The 15,847-nt window shown below is 49.4% G+C and overlaps 1 protein-coding gene across 3 annotated transcripts in view; it reads left to right on the forward strand.

Moving 5' to 3' along the window:
- The window catches only part of SLC25A37 (solute carrier family 25 member 37), a 43,742-nt gene extending 33,562 nt beyond the window's left edge, over window positions 1-10,180 (forward strand). For 2 of the 3 annotated variants that reach the window (XM_030879037.2, XM_030879039.2), the window contains 3 exons: window positions 2,275-2,503; window positions 4,526-4,582; window positions 6,450-10,180. In XM_030879037.2, the coding sequence (XP_030734897.1) occupies window positions 2,275-2,503; window positions 4,526-4,582; window positions 6,450-6,970 (807 nt within the window). In that variant the 3' untranslated portion in view covers window positions 6,971-10,180. Of the gene's footprint in view, window positions 1-2,274; window positions 2,504-2,587; window positions 3,703-4,525; window positions 4,583-6,449 lie in introns of those variants that run through there. The other variant, XM_030879042.2, reaches the window with a different exon arrangement.
- The last annotated feature ends 5,667 nt before the right edge of the window (window positions 10,181-15,847 follow it).

Below are 15,847 nucleotides of genomic sequence, written 5' to 3' on the forward strand. Positions count from 1 at the left end.
CCCCCCCTGGGAATGTGGGACCCAGGTGTCTGGCGGCTTCCTCTGGCTGAGTCAGGGGGCATTTTCACCAGTCTGTGGTAGAAGAAAAGAAGGGAAAGTAGTATTTAATAAAGCTAAATTGAACTTAAAGACCAATTTTATAGTCAGAAGTAGTCTTTACTTTTTTTTTTTTTAAAGCATTAAAGGTGTCCTGGGACTTCCCTGGTGGTCCAGTGGTTAAGGCTCCACGTTTCCAGTTCAGGAGGCATGGGTTCGATCCCTGGTCAAGGAACTAAGATTCCGTGTGCCGCGCCGCAGGGCCAAAAAATAAAACCACCACTAATTTGGTTTTCATGCTGTTCCTCTGAGCCCTGGGGTTCCTGGTCGGGGGGATTTCTGCCTTGAGGAGTGAGAGGAGGGGACAGAACTTTTTGTCCCATTTCCAGTCAGAGAAGCTCTTTTATTTTATATATTAGTTTCTTTATGATTTTGTTTAGAGGTAAAAGGATATTCCTACAGAAGTTTGGAGACCCTCTGCTCTAGACTCTGTGTGTTGGGTGGAGGGGAGTGGAGGAGGGAATGCTGCTTTTGCAGGACTGAGCCAGTGTGGTACAGTTACCCACAAATATTTCTTATCTACTGTACTGGTCAGGGCTCTTCAGAGAAACAGAGCCAATAATGTGTATATGTGTGTGTGTGTGAGTGTGTGTGTGAGAGAGAGAGAGAGAGAGAGAGACAAATTGGTTCACATGATTGTGGAGACTGGCAAGTCCAAAATCTTCAGGCCAGGCCAGCTGGAGGCCCAGGGAAGAGTTGATGTTACAACCAAAGACTGGAGGCAGAAGTCTTTCTTCTTTGGGGGACATTAGTTTCTTTTCTCTTCAGGCCTTCACCTGATTAGACGAGGTACACCCACACAACGGAGGGTAATCTGCTTTACTCACAGTCTACTGACTTTAAATGGTAATCTCAACTATAAAATGCATTCACAGCAACATGTAGACTAGTGTTTGGCCATAATTGGAGCCAGCATGGGTACCGTGGCCTCGCCGGGTTGTTGGCATATAAGATTCACCATCACACCTACTCAAGTGCCTGGGGAATGTGATGGGGATGACAGAGATGGGGAAAGTTGGTCTTTGCCTCCAGGGGGCAAGACTATACATAGGAAGAAGTTAAGAACAAGACCATCTAGTTCAGTGCTAACTTGTATAGACGAAACGTAAAATGCATTTAGAGGAGATGAGGGGGTGGGTGATGGAGGATTCCAGGGAGATTTATGGTTGGGGCTGAATGGAGCTTCCACAACACAGAGGTCTCAGATAAGTGAGGGCACAGAAGACTTTAGGACCGGAGTGGGAACCCCTGGATAATAATGATACTTCTATTTCAGGGGTCCCCACCCCCTGGGCCACACAGCAGGAGGTGAGCAGCAGGTGAGTGAGTGAAGCTCCATCTGTATTTACAGCCACTTCCCATCACTTGCGTCACTGCCTGAGCTCCGCCTCCTGTCAGATAAGCAGTGGCATTAGATTCTCATAGGAGCACGACCCCTATGTGTGAACTGCACATGCGAGGGACCTAGGTTGCGCGCTTCTTATGAGAATCTAATGCCTGATGATCTGAGGTGGGGCTGAGGCGGTCTCATCACCCCCAGATGGGACCGTCTAGTTACAGGAAAACAAGCTCAGGGCTCCCACTGGTTCTGCATTACGGTGAGTTGTAGAATTATTTCATTATATATTACAATGTAATAATAATAGAAATAAAGTGCACAAGAAATGTAATGCGCTTGAATCATCCTGAAACCATCCCCCCCACTCCGATCCGTGGAAACTGGTCTCTGGTGCCAAATCCCGAGGCCCAGAGAGGTTAAGGGATTCATCAGAAGTCACACAGCTTCCCAGTGGCCGGGCAGGTGTTCCTACTCCAAATCCTGCCCCTCATTTTTACCGCCTTTGCTGGGCATAGTGAAATCCATGTGAACGTGTGTGTGTGTGTGTGTGTGTGTGTGTGTGTGTGTGTGTGTGTGTGTGTGTGTGTGTGTGTGTGTGTGTGTGTGTGTGTGTGTGTGTGTGTGTGTGTGTGTGTGTGTGTGTGTGTGTGTGTGTGTGTGTGTGTGTGTGTGTGTGTGTGGATTACTCCAGAAAGGAGAAGAATAAAAGTTTTCTTCACCCAGAAATCCTGTGAATCTATAAAAATGGCCTGTTATTTTCTCACTCTCTCCCTGGGTCTTCCTCTCGCTCCTGACCAGCCTCATTAACCCCACTCTTTTCTTCTCTCGCCCTCCCCCAGACACGAATGCAGAGTTTGAATCCAGATCCCAAGGCCCATTACACAAGCGTCTACGGAGCCCTCAAGAAAATCATACGGACTGAAGGCTTCTGGAGGCCCTTGCGAGGCCTCAACGTGATGATGATGGGCGCGGGGCCGGCCCACGCCCTGTATTTTGCCTGCTACGAAAACATGAAAAGGACTTTAAATGCCGTTTTCCACCACCAAGGGAACAGCCACCTAGCCAACGGTATTTGCAAGCATTTGTCTGGAGTTAGAAAGGTCTCTCCTTCAACAGACCCTTCCCCAGGGTTCTCCTCCCTGTGACCCAGCAGCCTGATGCCTCATCTCCGCCACGCTTGCTCATGAATCGAGGACTCTAGATATGTGTGTGCACACACACCCAAACACACGCACACACACACGCGCACGCACTTTTTTTCATTCCCCTCCTTCGCTCTCTGAAGCCCAGGGAGAATCAGTGACAGAGGTGTTTCATTGTTGAGTGGGTTTTGCCTTTTTGCTTTTTTTTAAAAAAAAAAAAAAATTCAAAAGCCATTAATGATCAGATCTAGGGGAGAAAAAAAGAAACAAAAAAACAAACAACCCTGAATAGAAACAAAACTTTTGAATGCTGGATTCCAAAAAAAAAAAAAAAAAAAAAAAAGGTTATCTGGACAGCTTCTTTGAGACTATTTAAAAACTGGCCCAACAGGTCTCTACAACGTCAAGATCTAACTAAGCTTTAAAAGGTCAAGAAGTTTTATGGCTGACAAAGGATTTGCTCCTGCGCAGAGGACCTTTCCCACCTAAGCTTCTGGGGATTGGGGAATTTCGCCCCCGTTCTCTTCCGTCTGTTGCATCTCTCTGCAAGCAAGGGCTGAAATCGTTTTCTTTTGTTGTTTTGAGGGAACCAGGAGGGTGGGGGGTGGCCTGAGCTGGCCGCAGGCAACTGTTTTATAGGCTTGTCTTACTGGGTCCTGCCAAGTGGTTATTTTCGCCTCCTGTGGGTTTGGCTTTTGTTGGTTTCTGTTTGGGTTTGGAGCGAGACTCTGGCTAGTGGCATAAGGAGAACTTACTTTAACAAATTTATTTTTCAGCAACAGAGAGGTAGATGTGACTGGCAACAACTTTCTACCCCTTCTCTTTTTTGTGCTACTCAGAACGAGAAAGCATCCCTCCCATCAGCAAACCCTGGTAATAATGACTCCAACCTGGCTGGTTTGCAGACATTGGTTTTGCTTTTTCAAAATCGGCCCCTAGTTGCATTTGTCCGGACCGTCACCAAGATCTGCACTCTTGATGCTGTCCTCAAGTTCGTGGCCTCAGGGCCCTCCTTTTGCTGAAACTGCCTTTTTAGCTCCTTGGTCTCTGAGCCCCTTGAAGGCGGTTTTGAACGGAGCCCAGTTTATGTCAAGTTCTACCCAGCACTGTTACTGCTTCACTGTGGTGTGTGCTTTGGTCGCGTTTTGACCTTTCTGGGGATGATCCTAAGCGTGTGGGAGGGAGGGAGGGAGGGGGATAGATATGCATTTGTGAAGCCTTAGCCTGTGTCCCTCATTCTTCCCACCTTTTAGCAGTTATCTTAATTACTGGGCAGTGTCACCCACAGAGGGAGGAAACCCAGAGCCAAATGCAAAATTCCAGGCTGGAATCTGGCTTTCGAAGTTCCTGGTTCTTGAAGCCAGGCCAGAGGAGACCCTCAGATGGGCTCGGCCATTTCTGAGACACGTCATCACTTTGCAGACTCACCCTGGAAATCTGCCATATGCAGATCTCCCTGACGCCCTTTGCCCTTGGCCATTTGCTTTAAAAAATGCCTGGATTTTATTAAGGAATTTTCTTAAAGATTTCTCTCTCCCCGCCCCCACCCCGTCTCTGCTGTATACATGATATCCCCTTCCATTGCCCCCAGCGTAAGGGCAGAGTGGGTTAATCTGTAGACAAAGGCCAGAGATGCGAGAGAATTAAAATCTCTGTGGTGGAAAAAGCCACCAAGTGTGTTTTCTGGTAGCATCCAGTGTTGGCAGGTCTAGCCTTTTCCTAGGGAAAATGAGGTTCTGCAGTATTGAAATGTGAGTAACGGTGCCTGTGTTACCTTCCTCATTTTTATCCAGTATTTTCCATGATCACTTTAGGGTTTTAAGAGTCAGTGCTCACCTGGGTGGAGTTGGTAGTGAGTTTTGCTTCTTAGAAAGCAAGGTCCAGAGTTCCAGGAACTTCCTCAGAACCCCTGGTCCCAGAGGGTAATTTTCTGGAGTTTGTTTTGCAGGGATAGCTGGGAGTATGGCCACCCTGCTCCACGATGCGGTAATGAATCCAGCAGAAGGTAATGTTTCATGGTCCCAGGGAGTGGCAGTAGGGGATGCGCAGAGGGGCCGGAGCAAAGTTGGGGGGTGGGGACAGAAGGTCGGGCAAGGGAACTCCTGGTCCCCAGTCGGAATAAGCAGGAGAATTCGTACCATGTTCTCAAAGGCTTCGAGAAGGCACGTGAGCATTTGAGCTCTGGGATTCCTGTTCGCTTAAACAGAGCTACACAGACCAGTAGCATCAGTGTCTCCTGGGAGCATGTTAAACATGGTGATTCTCAGGTTCCACCCCAGACCTACTAAACCAGAATATCTGGGGGTAGAGACAGGATATCTGCTTAACAGGCTCTCCTGCCAATTCTTTTGTGTACGTTTGCACTACTCTGAAACCTGTGTGTGCTCACATGCGTACACATGTGCACACACACACACACCCCACTGGGCCCTCGTTAACCATTATCAACCATAGACGAATTTAGAAGGAACCTGTCAGAGGCCATTCATTAGGGCTTATGGACTTATGTTCAATTTGCTTTTTTAAAAGAAATTTGAAATTATTATGGAAAATTCCAAACAGGCGAATGTAGGGAGAAGAGTATGGTGAACCCCCATGTGTGTATCGCTCTACTTCATAAATTAATATTTGGCCATTTTGTTGTAGCTGTCTTCTCCCACGTTACCTTCTTTTTTTTTTTCCTTTGGAATTTTGGGAGCATTATAAAGCAATTCTTAGCTGTTCAGACGAGTTCTGTCAGCTTTTTCAGTATCCTCGCGTCCTCAGCCAACTTGGGTCTGAATGGTGAGGAGGTTTTGGACCCAGTGCTGGGCATACCTTCAGCTGGGTTATTCTCTGTGTGAGATGTAGGACTCTCTCCCTTTTCCTCCTCTATCTGAAAATGGTCCCTTGCCAGAAGGGAGAATCAGAGGTTAAAAAGTGCAGCATTTTAAATCTTGCATTATAAGTTTGTCTGGTTTAAGGTTACAATTTATTTGCTGTCAGCTGCCTCCCATGCCTTAGCAGATAGGAAACTTGTTCTGACTTTCAGGGATGTATGGGTCAGATTGGGAGGTGGGCTGCTTTTTCTGTGTGTTTAAGGCAATTCATATCAATGAGCAGTAAGTTAGTCCATGTCAACCAGGCAAGAATTTTATTTCTACTTTTTTTGAAGGAGAGAAAAATGAGGTTCAACTCCACCCTCCTCTCCTTGACATTATATCGTTTTAAGGACTTCATTTCTTTAAAAGTAAAGCACACTGTACGTGTTTATCTTGCAAAGCGTGGGGACAATTAAAATTCTAAGTATTTGGCCCATGTCCTTTGACCCGCCAGTTACTTTTGTATTAATAAAGCCAGGGTCCTCACTGGAGTTTGCCATTGAGCTTGGGCTGATATCATTCTAGTGTCTCTTCCAAGAGCACTGAGACCCAGAAGCTAAAAACACTGTCAGAGGTACAGACCACTGAGAATAAAAGACGGGACACGTGTCCAATAGACGTACTGGGACGGAAGAGGGCCGAGGAGCCAGGAGCAGTGTTTAGATTTCTCAGCGTGTGTGAAGCCCGAGGCAGCTAGGGCCTGGGGGCTCAGCTCGGGGAGTCTCGTCTGAAGTGGCTGCCTGGTTTGGGGGCCACGTCAACCAGGAGTCAGGCAGGAGAAACGTCAGGAGACAGCCACCTCCTGGCCCTGGATCCCGGAGGCAAGTGTTTAAACGGGATGCCCTGGAGCTGGCCCTCGGTGGTTTCTCGGGCTGGGGCTGGGTGTGTGCTAGCTCTCTGTGCCCTGTTACCCATGTGTCTAAACTTGCTTGTTTCTCTTTATGGCTTGGCTTCCCATCTCACTCCGACCTGGGGTGGGGCTAAACCCAACCACCCGGGACCCGCCCACAGTTGTGAAGCAGCGCTTGCAGATGTACGACTCGCCGCACCGGTCGGCCCTCAGCTGCATCCGGACCGTGTGGGGGACGGAGGGCTTGGGGGCCTTCTACCGGAGTTACACCACGCAGCTGACCATGAACGTTCCCTTCCAGTCCATCCACTTCATCACCTATGAGTTCCTGCAGGAGCAGATCAACCCGTACCGGGGCTACAACCCGCAGTCCCACATCATCTCAGGCGGGTTGGCCGGGGCCCTGGCTGCAGCCGCTACCACCCCTCTGGACGTTTGTAAAACCCTCCTCAACACTCAGGAGAACATGGCCCTCAACCTGGCCAACGTCAGCGGCCGGCTGTCGGGCATGGCCAACGCCTTCCGGACGGTGTACCAGCTCAACGGCCTGCCGGGCTACTTCAAGGGCGTGCAGGCCCGCGTCATCTACCAGATGCCGTCCACTGCCATCTCCTGGTCCGTCTACGAGTTCTTCAAGTACTTCCTCACCAAGCACAAGCTAGAGAATCGAACTCCGTACTAAAGGAACGGGCTGTGGGAAGTGATGCCAGAATCTTTGATGGTGCAAAGACTTTCCCTGACTGCTGCCCTTCCCCTGCCCTCACACCAAGATTCCTGGGGCAGAGTGTTGGCAGGATCTGCTCTTTGACGCCTTAGAGAGAGGAGAGGACGGGACAGCCGCTTACACGACGGCCGTCCGTCCGCAGGGACATCCCAGGTGGTAGAACGTGTCGAAAGACTGACGGGAGCGAGAAAGTGCTTTTTCTCTTCCTCCCCCCCCCCGCCCCCCGCCCCCGAGAGCGATGTAGCCTTTCTGCTTCAGTATAGCATCTCCTCCCCTAGAATCGTACGTAGATCACCCAGGAGGGAAGAAAATGTGGAGTGACTGAAAACATTAAAGAGGAAAAAAAAATTATGTATATAGAAGTTCCAGTACACAGTAGCACATAGATGGATAATGTTTATCCTTTATTTTTCTATGTAGAAGTTTTGGGATTTGCGTGTGTGCCTGTGCGTGTGTACAAGCAAGTGTTACAGCTGGGAATATAAAGCTGTTTAAAAAAAATAGCTGAATTCTTCCATCGGGTTAAGTCAAAAGGCACCAAAGTAATACGTTGCTCCACGTGGCCTAAAATTGTGTTGAGCCCCCCCCAGATGGAAGTTCCACTTGAATGTAAAATAATAAATATAAGGTTTATATTTTGAATTTTCTTTTCATAGGGGAAAATGGTACGTTGAAAAACAAGTCAAAATAATGATATAGTACTTTTAGCTACTTTTTTTTTTTTTTCTTTCTTACTCAATCAGTCACCTTCATGTGCCTTTTCCCTTGGTCTTTTCCTAGAAATTCCAGGACCAAAGATCTGGCCCTGGGGCTTTTCCTCTTGCTGTGCGCTCGCCCTCACGCACACGTACTGGGCGGCAGCACGGCTCACACTGGAGCACAGTGGCCCCAGTGGAATTAGGGTGGCTGGTCTTACACTTACTGAAACCATTTCCTTCCCTTGTGGGTGACGTGAATGTATGCCTCGCGGGGCCAGCACTTAAAAGCCCTTGAAATGCCAATGCTTGGCCACTTGTTGGGCGGGCATGTGTGATAAATCCTACCTTGATCCTAGGACTTAATTCTCCAACAGTCTTTTAACCCAGGCACTTCAGGTATCCTTGTCTGTGTGTGTGTTTGACTAAATCTCCTGATCTCCTGTGTTTCCCTGTGCAGTTTTAGGGGTTTTACAAAACACAGCAAGCATATCTACGGCATTTGTCTGTACACCTGCCCATCACAAATTTCCACCTTAAGAGCCTCTCACCGCGCAGGGACAGGCCAGGCTCCCCAGCCCCACTGCGCAAGGGACCCGGGCCCTCGTGCTCAGTCAGGACGCCTCTCGAACCATCTTTATAGCCTTGCTTGATCCACGCCAGCTGGGAACACGATGCCTTGTTTCCTGAAATGGCCTATCTGAGCCAGATTATCCCTGAGAGCAAACGCAAGCCTGTTTCCTCCAGCCAAGCCTTCCCAGGCCTCCCTCCGAGGGAAGACCCAGTGGCTTCACAGTTTCCTTTAGAGCTGTCTTTCAAAATGAGCAGGAAGTATGTGTGTGTTTTCCTTCTGGTCGGCCTGGTCCTGACCTTGACCCTTTGCCCTTCGCCTTTCGCCCTTCGCCTTAGGCACGGTCCATGTCTTGCATTCTCACCGAGGCTCAGACCCGGGCTCCTTCGGATGCCGTGACTCCTGGGATGAACTCAGGTGGTGCTGGGACTTTCGCATCTCAGAACATCGTGTGCTGTGCCTCTGGGAGTAGTTTGCAGGTCCAGGACAGCAGAAACCCATGTCAGGCAGCTCCCACACGTGCCCCGATGAGCAGGGGCTGGGGGGCCTGCCTGCTGACCTGTCCCACCTCGGAGTTAGCCCACCCCCATCCCCCGGTGGAAATCAGTTGCAGCGAGCTTCCCCGCTCCGTTGCAGTTGCATCCCCACTCAGGGATGCCAGAAGCCCACGGAGACCAAACTGCTGGGGGAAGTGTTGACATCTCTAAACATATACCCCGTCAGTGTTACATTTTGCAGATGGAAGAAAATCCAGATCGAATTCTAAAATAATTATCCAACCACCCCTTTTTGTCCACTTCAGATACACCACACTGCTGCAAAATATTCCTTATTTCTTATGGGATTTTGTTTTTCGATGGTATTGAGGAAAGAAACGGCTCACTTCTCAGGGAGAACTCCTTTGGGTCGGGAGAGATAGAGTCCAGATTTCAGAGTCGGAAGGTCTGATCCTGGCTTTCCTTTCCCAGTGTGTAGGGATCGGCTGGGAAATGGGGGTGATGCCACCTGTCCTGCCTTCCCCACTGGGTCTTCCAGAGGCTGAACGAGCGATGTATCTGAAAAAGCTTTGGAAGTTGTGAAGCGCTAAACAACTAGAAGTGGTCTTGAATTCTGGGGGAGGTAACCACCGCACCCCGCCTCACCCTGAGCTCCAAAGCTTGTCTTGCTGCCCCATGCAGACTGCAGCCCAGTTGACTGTGACTTTGACTTGGCCAAGAACGAAATAGGAACATGTTCTCCCCATCCCCCAGCCCTGGCGATGACCAACCTAACGTAGTCAGTCACGGCACAAACTTGGTCACTGGTGTCTTCGGTGTCATGGGGGCGTCATCTGCCGCCCAGCAATGCCACTTGAGTACAATACTCAATAACAGTGACTTCTGTCCAGACCATGATTTGTGATCCAACCCCTCACACATCTGAGTTTTACTTCTTAGAATTAAAAAATTGATTTTTTTCCAAATGGGATAAATCTTCAAGCCATGACTTTTTTTTCTTAACTTTGGATCGAAACTCGCTAGATACTGGCCTGCATCCTTTTGTGTGGTTTCTTTTTCTTTTCTTTTTTTTTAAATGCTGATGTCTTGTTCCAAGAGCTGTCCTCCAAAGTCCCCCCCCCAAGGCTGCACTGGCAACACGTTGTTATGCCATTAAGGTTTTATTTAACTTTATTTAAGGATGATTGTGCCTGTTCAATACAAATGTACTGCTGCTTCCCACCTGCGAGACGCACGATGTATGTTGCTAGGGTGGGCCAGTGTCCTTTCTTAAATTCCTGTCGTAAATATCATGGTTTCTGCCTCTTGATTGTCACCAGTTCCTGGAAGAAGGGGAGGAATGTGTGTTTCTGTGTGGGGATATTTCTGATATGCTGCTACAGTTGTGACACTGGAGCTACAGAAAATAAAGCCTTGATCTTTGAAGTGTTGTGGGCTCTTTGGTGGGGATGTTGAAATAAGAGGGAAGTGGATGGAGAAAAGGAACCTAATTCATGGAGCTTGTGCCTCCTGCAGTCTGGTGCATTAAGGACCAGGATCTATGGCTTCGATGGGAAGTGCCCCTCAGCCCTCTTATCAAAATGGAAGCAGGTGGCCAGGGATGGTCACGAGAGATGATGGAGCAGGGCTGGGAGCCTCCATGGCTTTGCTCACTCTGCTGGGGAGGGTGGCAGCTCTTCTGTCCTTGTGGGATCATGAGTGTGAGAGGCTGCCAGCACCTGGGATGCCCAGCCCTGGTGCCTGGCACGCTCATGCCTGTTTTCCCTCTCTCATCCCTTTATGGAGGCTTAATCAGGGTCCCTCTACACGGAAGACCCCGAGGGGGACCAGAATCCACCCATACTTCCTAAAGAGCACAGCTTAAACCAGGAACTAGACCTATTCTGGAGTTGAGAATGGGGCTGGGGTGTCTCGGACCCCTTTGAAAAGCCAGGGACAGCTCTTGACTCATCACAGTCTGGGAGGTCAGAGCGCCTGCTTTCAGCATAACCACCAAAGACTTTAGTGAGGGTGGGGAGTCAGGGTTGAGGTCAGGCTTGAGAACCAGCCATGGGCAGCGGTGCCAGGAGGTGGGCAGCGGTGCTGATCAGAGAGTGGAGAAGGCTTTAGGTAAACTTCCTGCTTTGCACTTTTACCAAAGGCCAACACTGTGCTTCTCAAAGCTGCCTTGTGGCTTGTTGATTGCCTCCACTCCGGGCTGGAGGGCCTCCAGTGCGTATGTACCCATTCAGCAGATTTCTCTCCCTGCCCCACGGAGTCCACCTGCCAGCAAGTCCAGAGCGCCTCCCGCGAGCAGAGCACCGTGCCTGGCGCCCTGGGGACACGAGCCAAGTGTCAGTGGTGTTCCCACCCTTTCAGGCCATACAGTCTAATAGAAGAATATAAGGGAAGACATCAAATCAAGACCCACCAAGATGGTAGTGGAGGCTGCCGTGGATGTAAAACAGTAACTTGATAACCTTTAGACCAGGCTCCATGAGACACTTGCTAGTCCATCCAATCCCCAGCTCTGTCCCCACTGTTGGTGTGCCGTCTTGTCCTGCACCAGCTCCCCGGAGCTGACTGGGCACATTTTTCCCCAGCTTCGAATTCGGTAATGTCACGCTGGTAGCTTGAAATCAGCAATGGTAGGGATGTTTACACCACAGAAATGGGCCAGTGCTATAAATCCGGGCTCTTTCTTTTTGAAGAGCCAGCTTACCTGTCCACTACTATGGGCACATAGCATGGGGCTTGGTGTGTGATATTCGCTGAAGTTTCACTGAGTGAAAGAGATGCTGGCCGCACTTTTTGTCTTCGACCCGGGGTCCCCTCTAGTTCTGGAGCTCCTGGTTCGTCCTACGACAGAGACCATCTTCATCACTTAGGAGCCCTTTCCAGCCCATCCACACTCTTTAAATTCCAGCCCAGAAAATCCATGAAGGGAAGGGCTTCCCTTTCCTCCCGGGCCAAGCGCTCCATTCTGTTCCAGTTCTCACCTCTTCGGGGAGAGACTCCACTTCTGCCCGCTCGAGTGACCTAAATGCAACAGACACCTCCGAGAAGCATCTAAGAAGCCCAGGGTTGTCCAAGAGATAGACACGGCCCCTGGGAGGGGTGGAGGGGGGCTAGTACTGCTTACAGAGAAATGAAGGCTTGGCTCTGGTCTAAGGCAGAATGCATGCATGGCCTAAGAGTTCGGGAGAACAGCTGGGTTGAGCCATAAAGGCCTTGTAGGAGAAACCTCGGTGCCGAGCTGCAAAGGTGAGCTTTGACCGTCATCTGACCTTGAATCGGTGGGTAATGGGGAGTCATTAAGGGTCTCTGAGTGGAGGACTCCACGACTGGAGCTCAGCTTTCGGAAGAGTCATCTGGCAGATGTAACAGAATGGAGTGGAGGTGGAATACCAAGGAGGCCGGGAGATGGTCGATTTGTGTCACAGTGAAGTTGCCCAGAAGAGAGGTGACTGAGGGGAAGGCAGGGGACACTGGAACAGCGTGAGCGTGGCTGATGAGCGTGTACAGTGGAGCTTGGGGCGGGGCGCGGCTGCAGGGCAAGGTGAGGATGGGCTGGCTGAGGGCAGTGGCCGCGTCGGCAGGAAAACCTGGCTGGCAGGAGGAGCAGGTGGTGGAGGAAGTGCCTCGTCTCTAGAGCCGTTGGGCTCCCCTCGGTCCCCCTCCTCCCTGGGCGTGCTCGACGTGAGCTGAGCTCTTGGCCAGACCTTCCTCTTCACCTCCCACCTCCCCCGCGCTTGGTGTTGGTTCCTCGCCCTTCTTCGGGCCACACCCTGGCTACCTTCTTTGTTGCTTTCCGGGCCTCCTAAGGATGGCTGCTTGAGAAGGTTTTGCCTTTGGAACTCCTGGCTCTCCACCCCTCTTGGTGCTGATCTGCCCTCACAGCTTCACCTGGCCCCCCTGGAAAGATGATTCCCAGATGTGGGAGATAGCACTCCCACCTCTCTCCGGAGCTCCAGATCTAGGTGTTCAGGTGCTGGCTGGAGATCTCCCAGATCTCAGCTACTGTTCTCCTAACCCCAAGAGACTTTGGCCCCTCCTGCCGGAGGCTTACCATGTTCCTTACGTTATTACTCCCCTACTGTGCTACTCACTTACCCTGCTACTCACTTACCCTGCTACTCCCTTACCCTGCTACTCCCTTACCGTGCTACTCCCTTACCCTGCTACTCCCTCACCGTGCTACTCCCTTACCGTGCTACTCCCTTACCGTGCTACTCCCTCACCATGCTACTCCCTTACCCTGCTACTCCCTTACCATGCTACTCCCTTACCGTGCTACTCCCTTACCCTGCTACTCCCTTACCGTGCTACTCCCTTACCCTGCTACTCCCTTACCCTGCTACTCCCTCACCCTGCTACTCCCTCACCCTGCTACTCCCTTACCCTGCTACTCCCTCACCCTGCTACTCCCTTACCATGCTACTCCCTTACCCTGCTACTCCCTTACCGTGCTACTCCCTTACCGTGCTACTCCCTTACCCTGCTACTCCCTTACCATGCTACTCCCTTACCCTGCTACTCCCTTACCCTGCTACTCCCTTACCATGCTACTCCCTCACCATGCTACTCCCTTACCGTGCTACTCCCTTACCCTGCTACTCCCTCACCATGCTACTCCCTTACCGTGCTACTCCCTTACCATGCTACTCCCTTACCGTGCTACTCCCTTACCATGCTACTCCCTTACCGTGCTACTCCCTTACCATGCTACTCCCTCACCATGCTACTCCCTTACCCTGCTACTCCCTTACCATGCTACTCCCTTGCCATGCTACTCACCATGTTACTCACTTGCTCAAAACCTTCCAGGGCTCCCCAGTGCTTATTGACTTTAAGAATAGGCTAACCTGCATATGGCAGTGCCAGATTCAGGGAGTAAAGAGAAAGAGAACAGCTAATGGACATATGAGACCCTGAGGTCTTGATCTCATGAACAGGGTAGGACAAGAACCATGTGCAATGCTTACATTTAATAGTGAGGAGAGAAATGGGGACCAGGAGAGACTGGAGTGGTCAGAAAACTATGAAGATAGCCAAGAGGTGAGGAGGAGTCATCCATTCGACTTGGGTAGGTGTGATGTAAAAGCAGTGACAGCCATTTACAAATTCCCAGATTGTCTCTCCTTGCTCTTGCCCTCTTTGTCCCTGGTTTGTCTCCCTTCCCCTTTACTCTTGCCTCTTCTGATTCCTTGCTAAACCCCACCTCCCCCAGGTTCAGCTGCTTGCCCTCCAAGCGCCGTTCCTAATATACCTGACAGAATATTCCAATAGCCACCTAAGACAATAATCAGGCAAGTAATCAGAAATGCCCGTCACAAAAGTCAAATCTGGAAGCAAACTGGATATCTATCAAGAAGTTAAATGATTTATAGAGCATCCGAGCTACCCTGGTGTTCTAGTGGGAACCAAGGAAGTTTCATCAGGAGTCCTGGGTCAGATACATTGTTTAAAATGTGGACTCCCCGATACCTTTATAAAATTCGAGAATACTTCCAAGCTTACTCATTTCTCTAGCCTTTCCTCCTAAAAGTAACCTTACTTTGGGGAACACATAAGTCCCCTTTTGTGAAGGGGTGGATATGCGATGGCATATCCACGGTTTAGAATTCCACTTTAGTTTCCTGTTGACATGGCTTCTTTAAGAAAACCTTTGCTCTTGTTTTTATTTACACGTGGCAGCCGTGATCTTTCACTTTCTATAGCAGGTGGGACAGCTGGGGAGAGCCACCAGCACCACTGCTGAGAGGACACAAGTGCCACCTTAGGAAGGATAGCCCAGCCTGTGTCTGCTGTCATCTGAAAGTCCTATGTGAAAAGAAAAACTATAAAATCAAGATCACACTGGAGATGTTTGGGTCTCTGACCCAAGGCAGTTGAAGTCCAGGCATTGCCTTAGAGTTCTCGTGAATTTCTGTTATCAAGGACTTACTACTGAAATCACTTACTACAAAGCAGAACCCACATGAAACCCAGAGCGACAGAGGCATTGTGGACACCTGGGTTCTTTGTCATTGTCACCCTGGCTTTTGGTGGCTTCCTTTAAGAGAACAGGTGGTTTAAAAAGAATAAATGAAGGAGTTCAGTCCTGGAGTCTGCCCAGCATCCTGCTTTCAGCCTTAGGTGTTGCTCTTGCCCGGGGTGGGTGGAGCAGGGCATGGGGGAAGCGGAGAAGTTTCACTACATCTACCGTTGTGACCTGGACATCAGTGTGCAGTTTAACACAGGAAGTTTGGAAGGGAAGAGAGAACAAAAGAGTTATAAAGCTGTTCTAGAAGACCCAGTGTGGAAGTTTTCAGGACTGTACCAAAAAACATGTTCTGACCTCTATGTTACTTGCCAAGTTTTTGCAGAAGGGAAGCCTCTGGCCTTGCCAGTGAGACCCTCCTACAAGGCATTTAGTATGAGATGGAACTGGAATGAATGGCTAAATCTGCCTGTGAAATACCCTGACTGGCCCAGGAATGCCCAAGTGGCCCTGACTGTTTGGGATGTGTTGGGCCAGGAAAGGCAGTGTCTGTGGGAGGACCAACCGTTTCACGGTTTGGAAAATATGGCATGTTTTGCCAGGGGATGCATGACTTGAAAGTCTGGCCTAACGTGGAAGCAGATGGATCAGAACCCACAAAAACTGCTGGCAGAACAAGCAGTGCTCTCTCAGAAGATCAGGTGAGCAGCCTTGCCAAGTTACCTCTAACATCAACAGCAGATAAGCAAATAATGTTGGGTTTGATTTCCGGTTTCTGCAATGTGGAAGACTAAGATAAACTGAAAATCCTCCCACAGCAAACAGCTAAAAGTATGAAGTAGCAGTAAAATAGGTAAAACAATTTAGGAAGGTAAGCCTTGCCAAAGATGAGTTTGCAATCTACAATTACAAACCAATGAAAGCTAAAGTCAGTAATCATGACAAACAACTGGAATATATCCACCAGAAATTCAGATAACAGAATATTGAAAATAAAAAAAAACTATTTAAAAATAAAACAATAATATAAAAACAAATCAAAGAATAAAACACAAAAAAGAGAAAGATTATTTACTACTATAGCTATATAATGAAACTTAATACTGGTTA

Source organism: Globicephala melas, chromosome 6 (assembly GCF_963455315.2).
Source record: "Globicephala melas chromosome 6, mGloMel1.2, whole genome shotgun sequence".
Lineage (NCBI taxonomy): Eukaryota > Metazoa > Chordata > Mammalia > Artiodactyla > Delphinidae > Globicephala > Globicephala melas.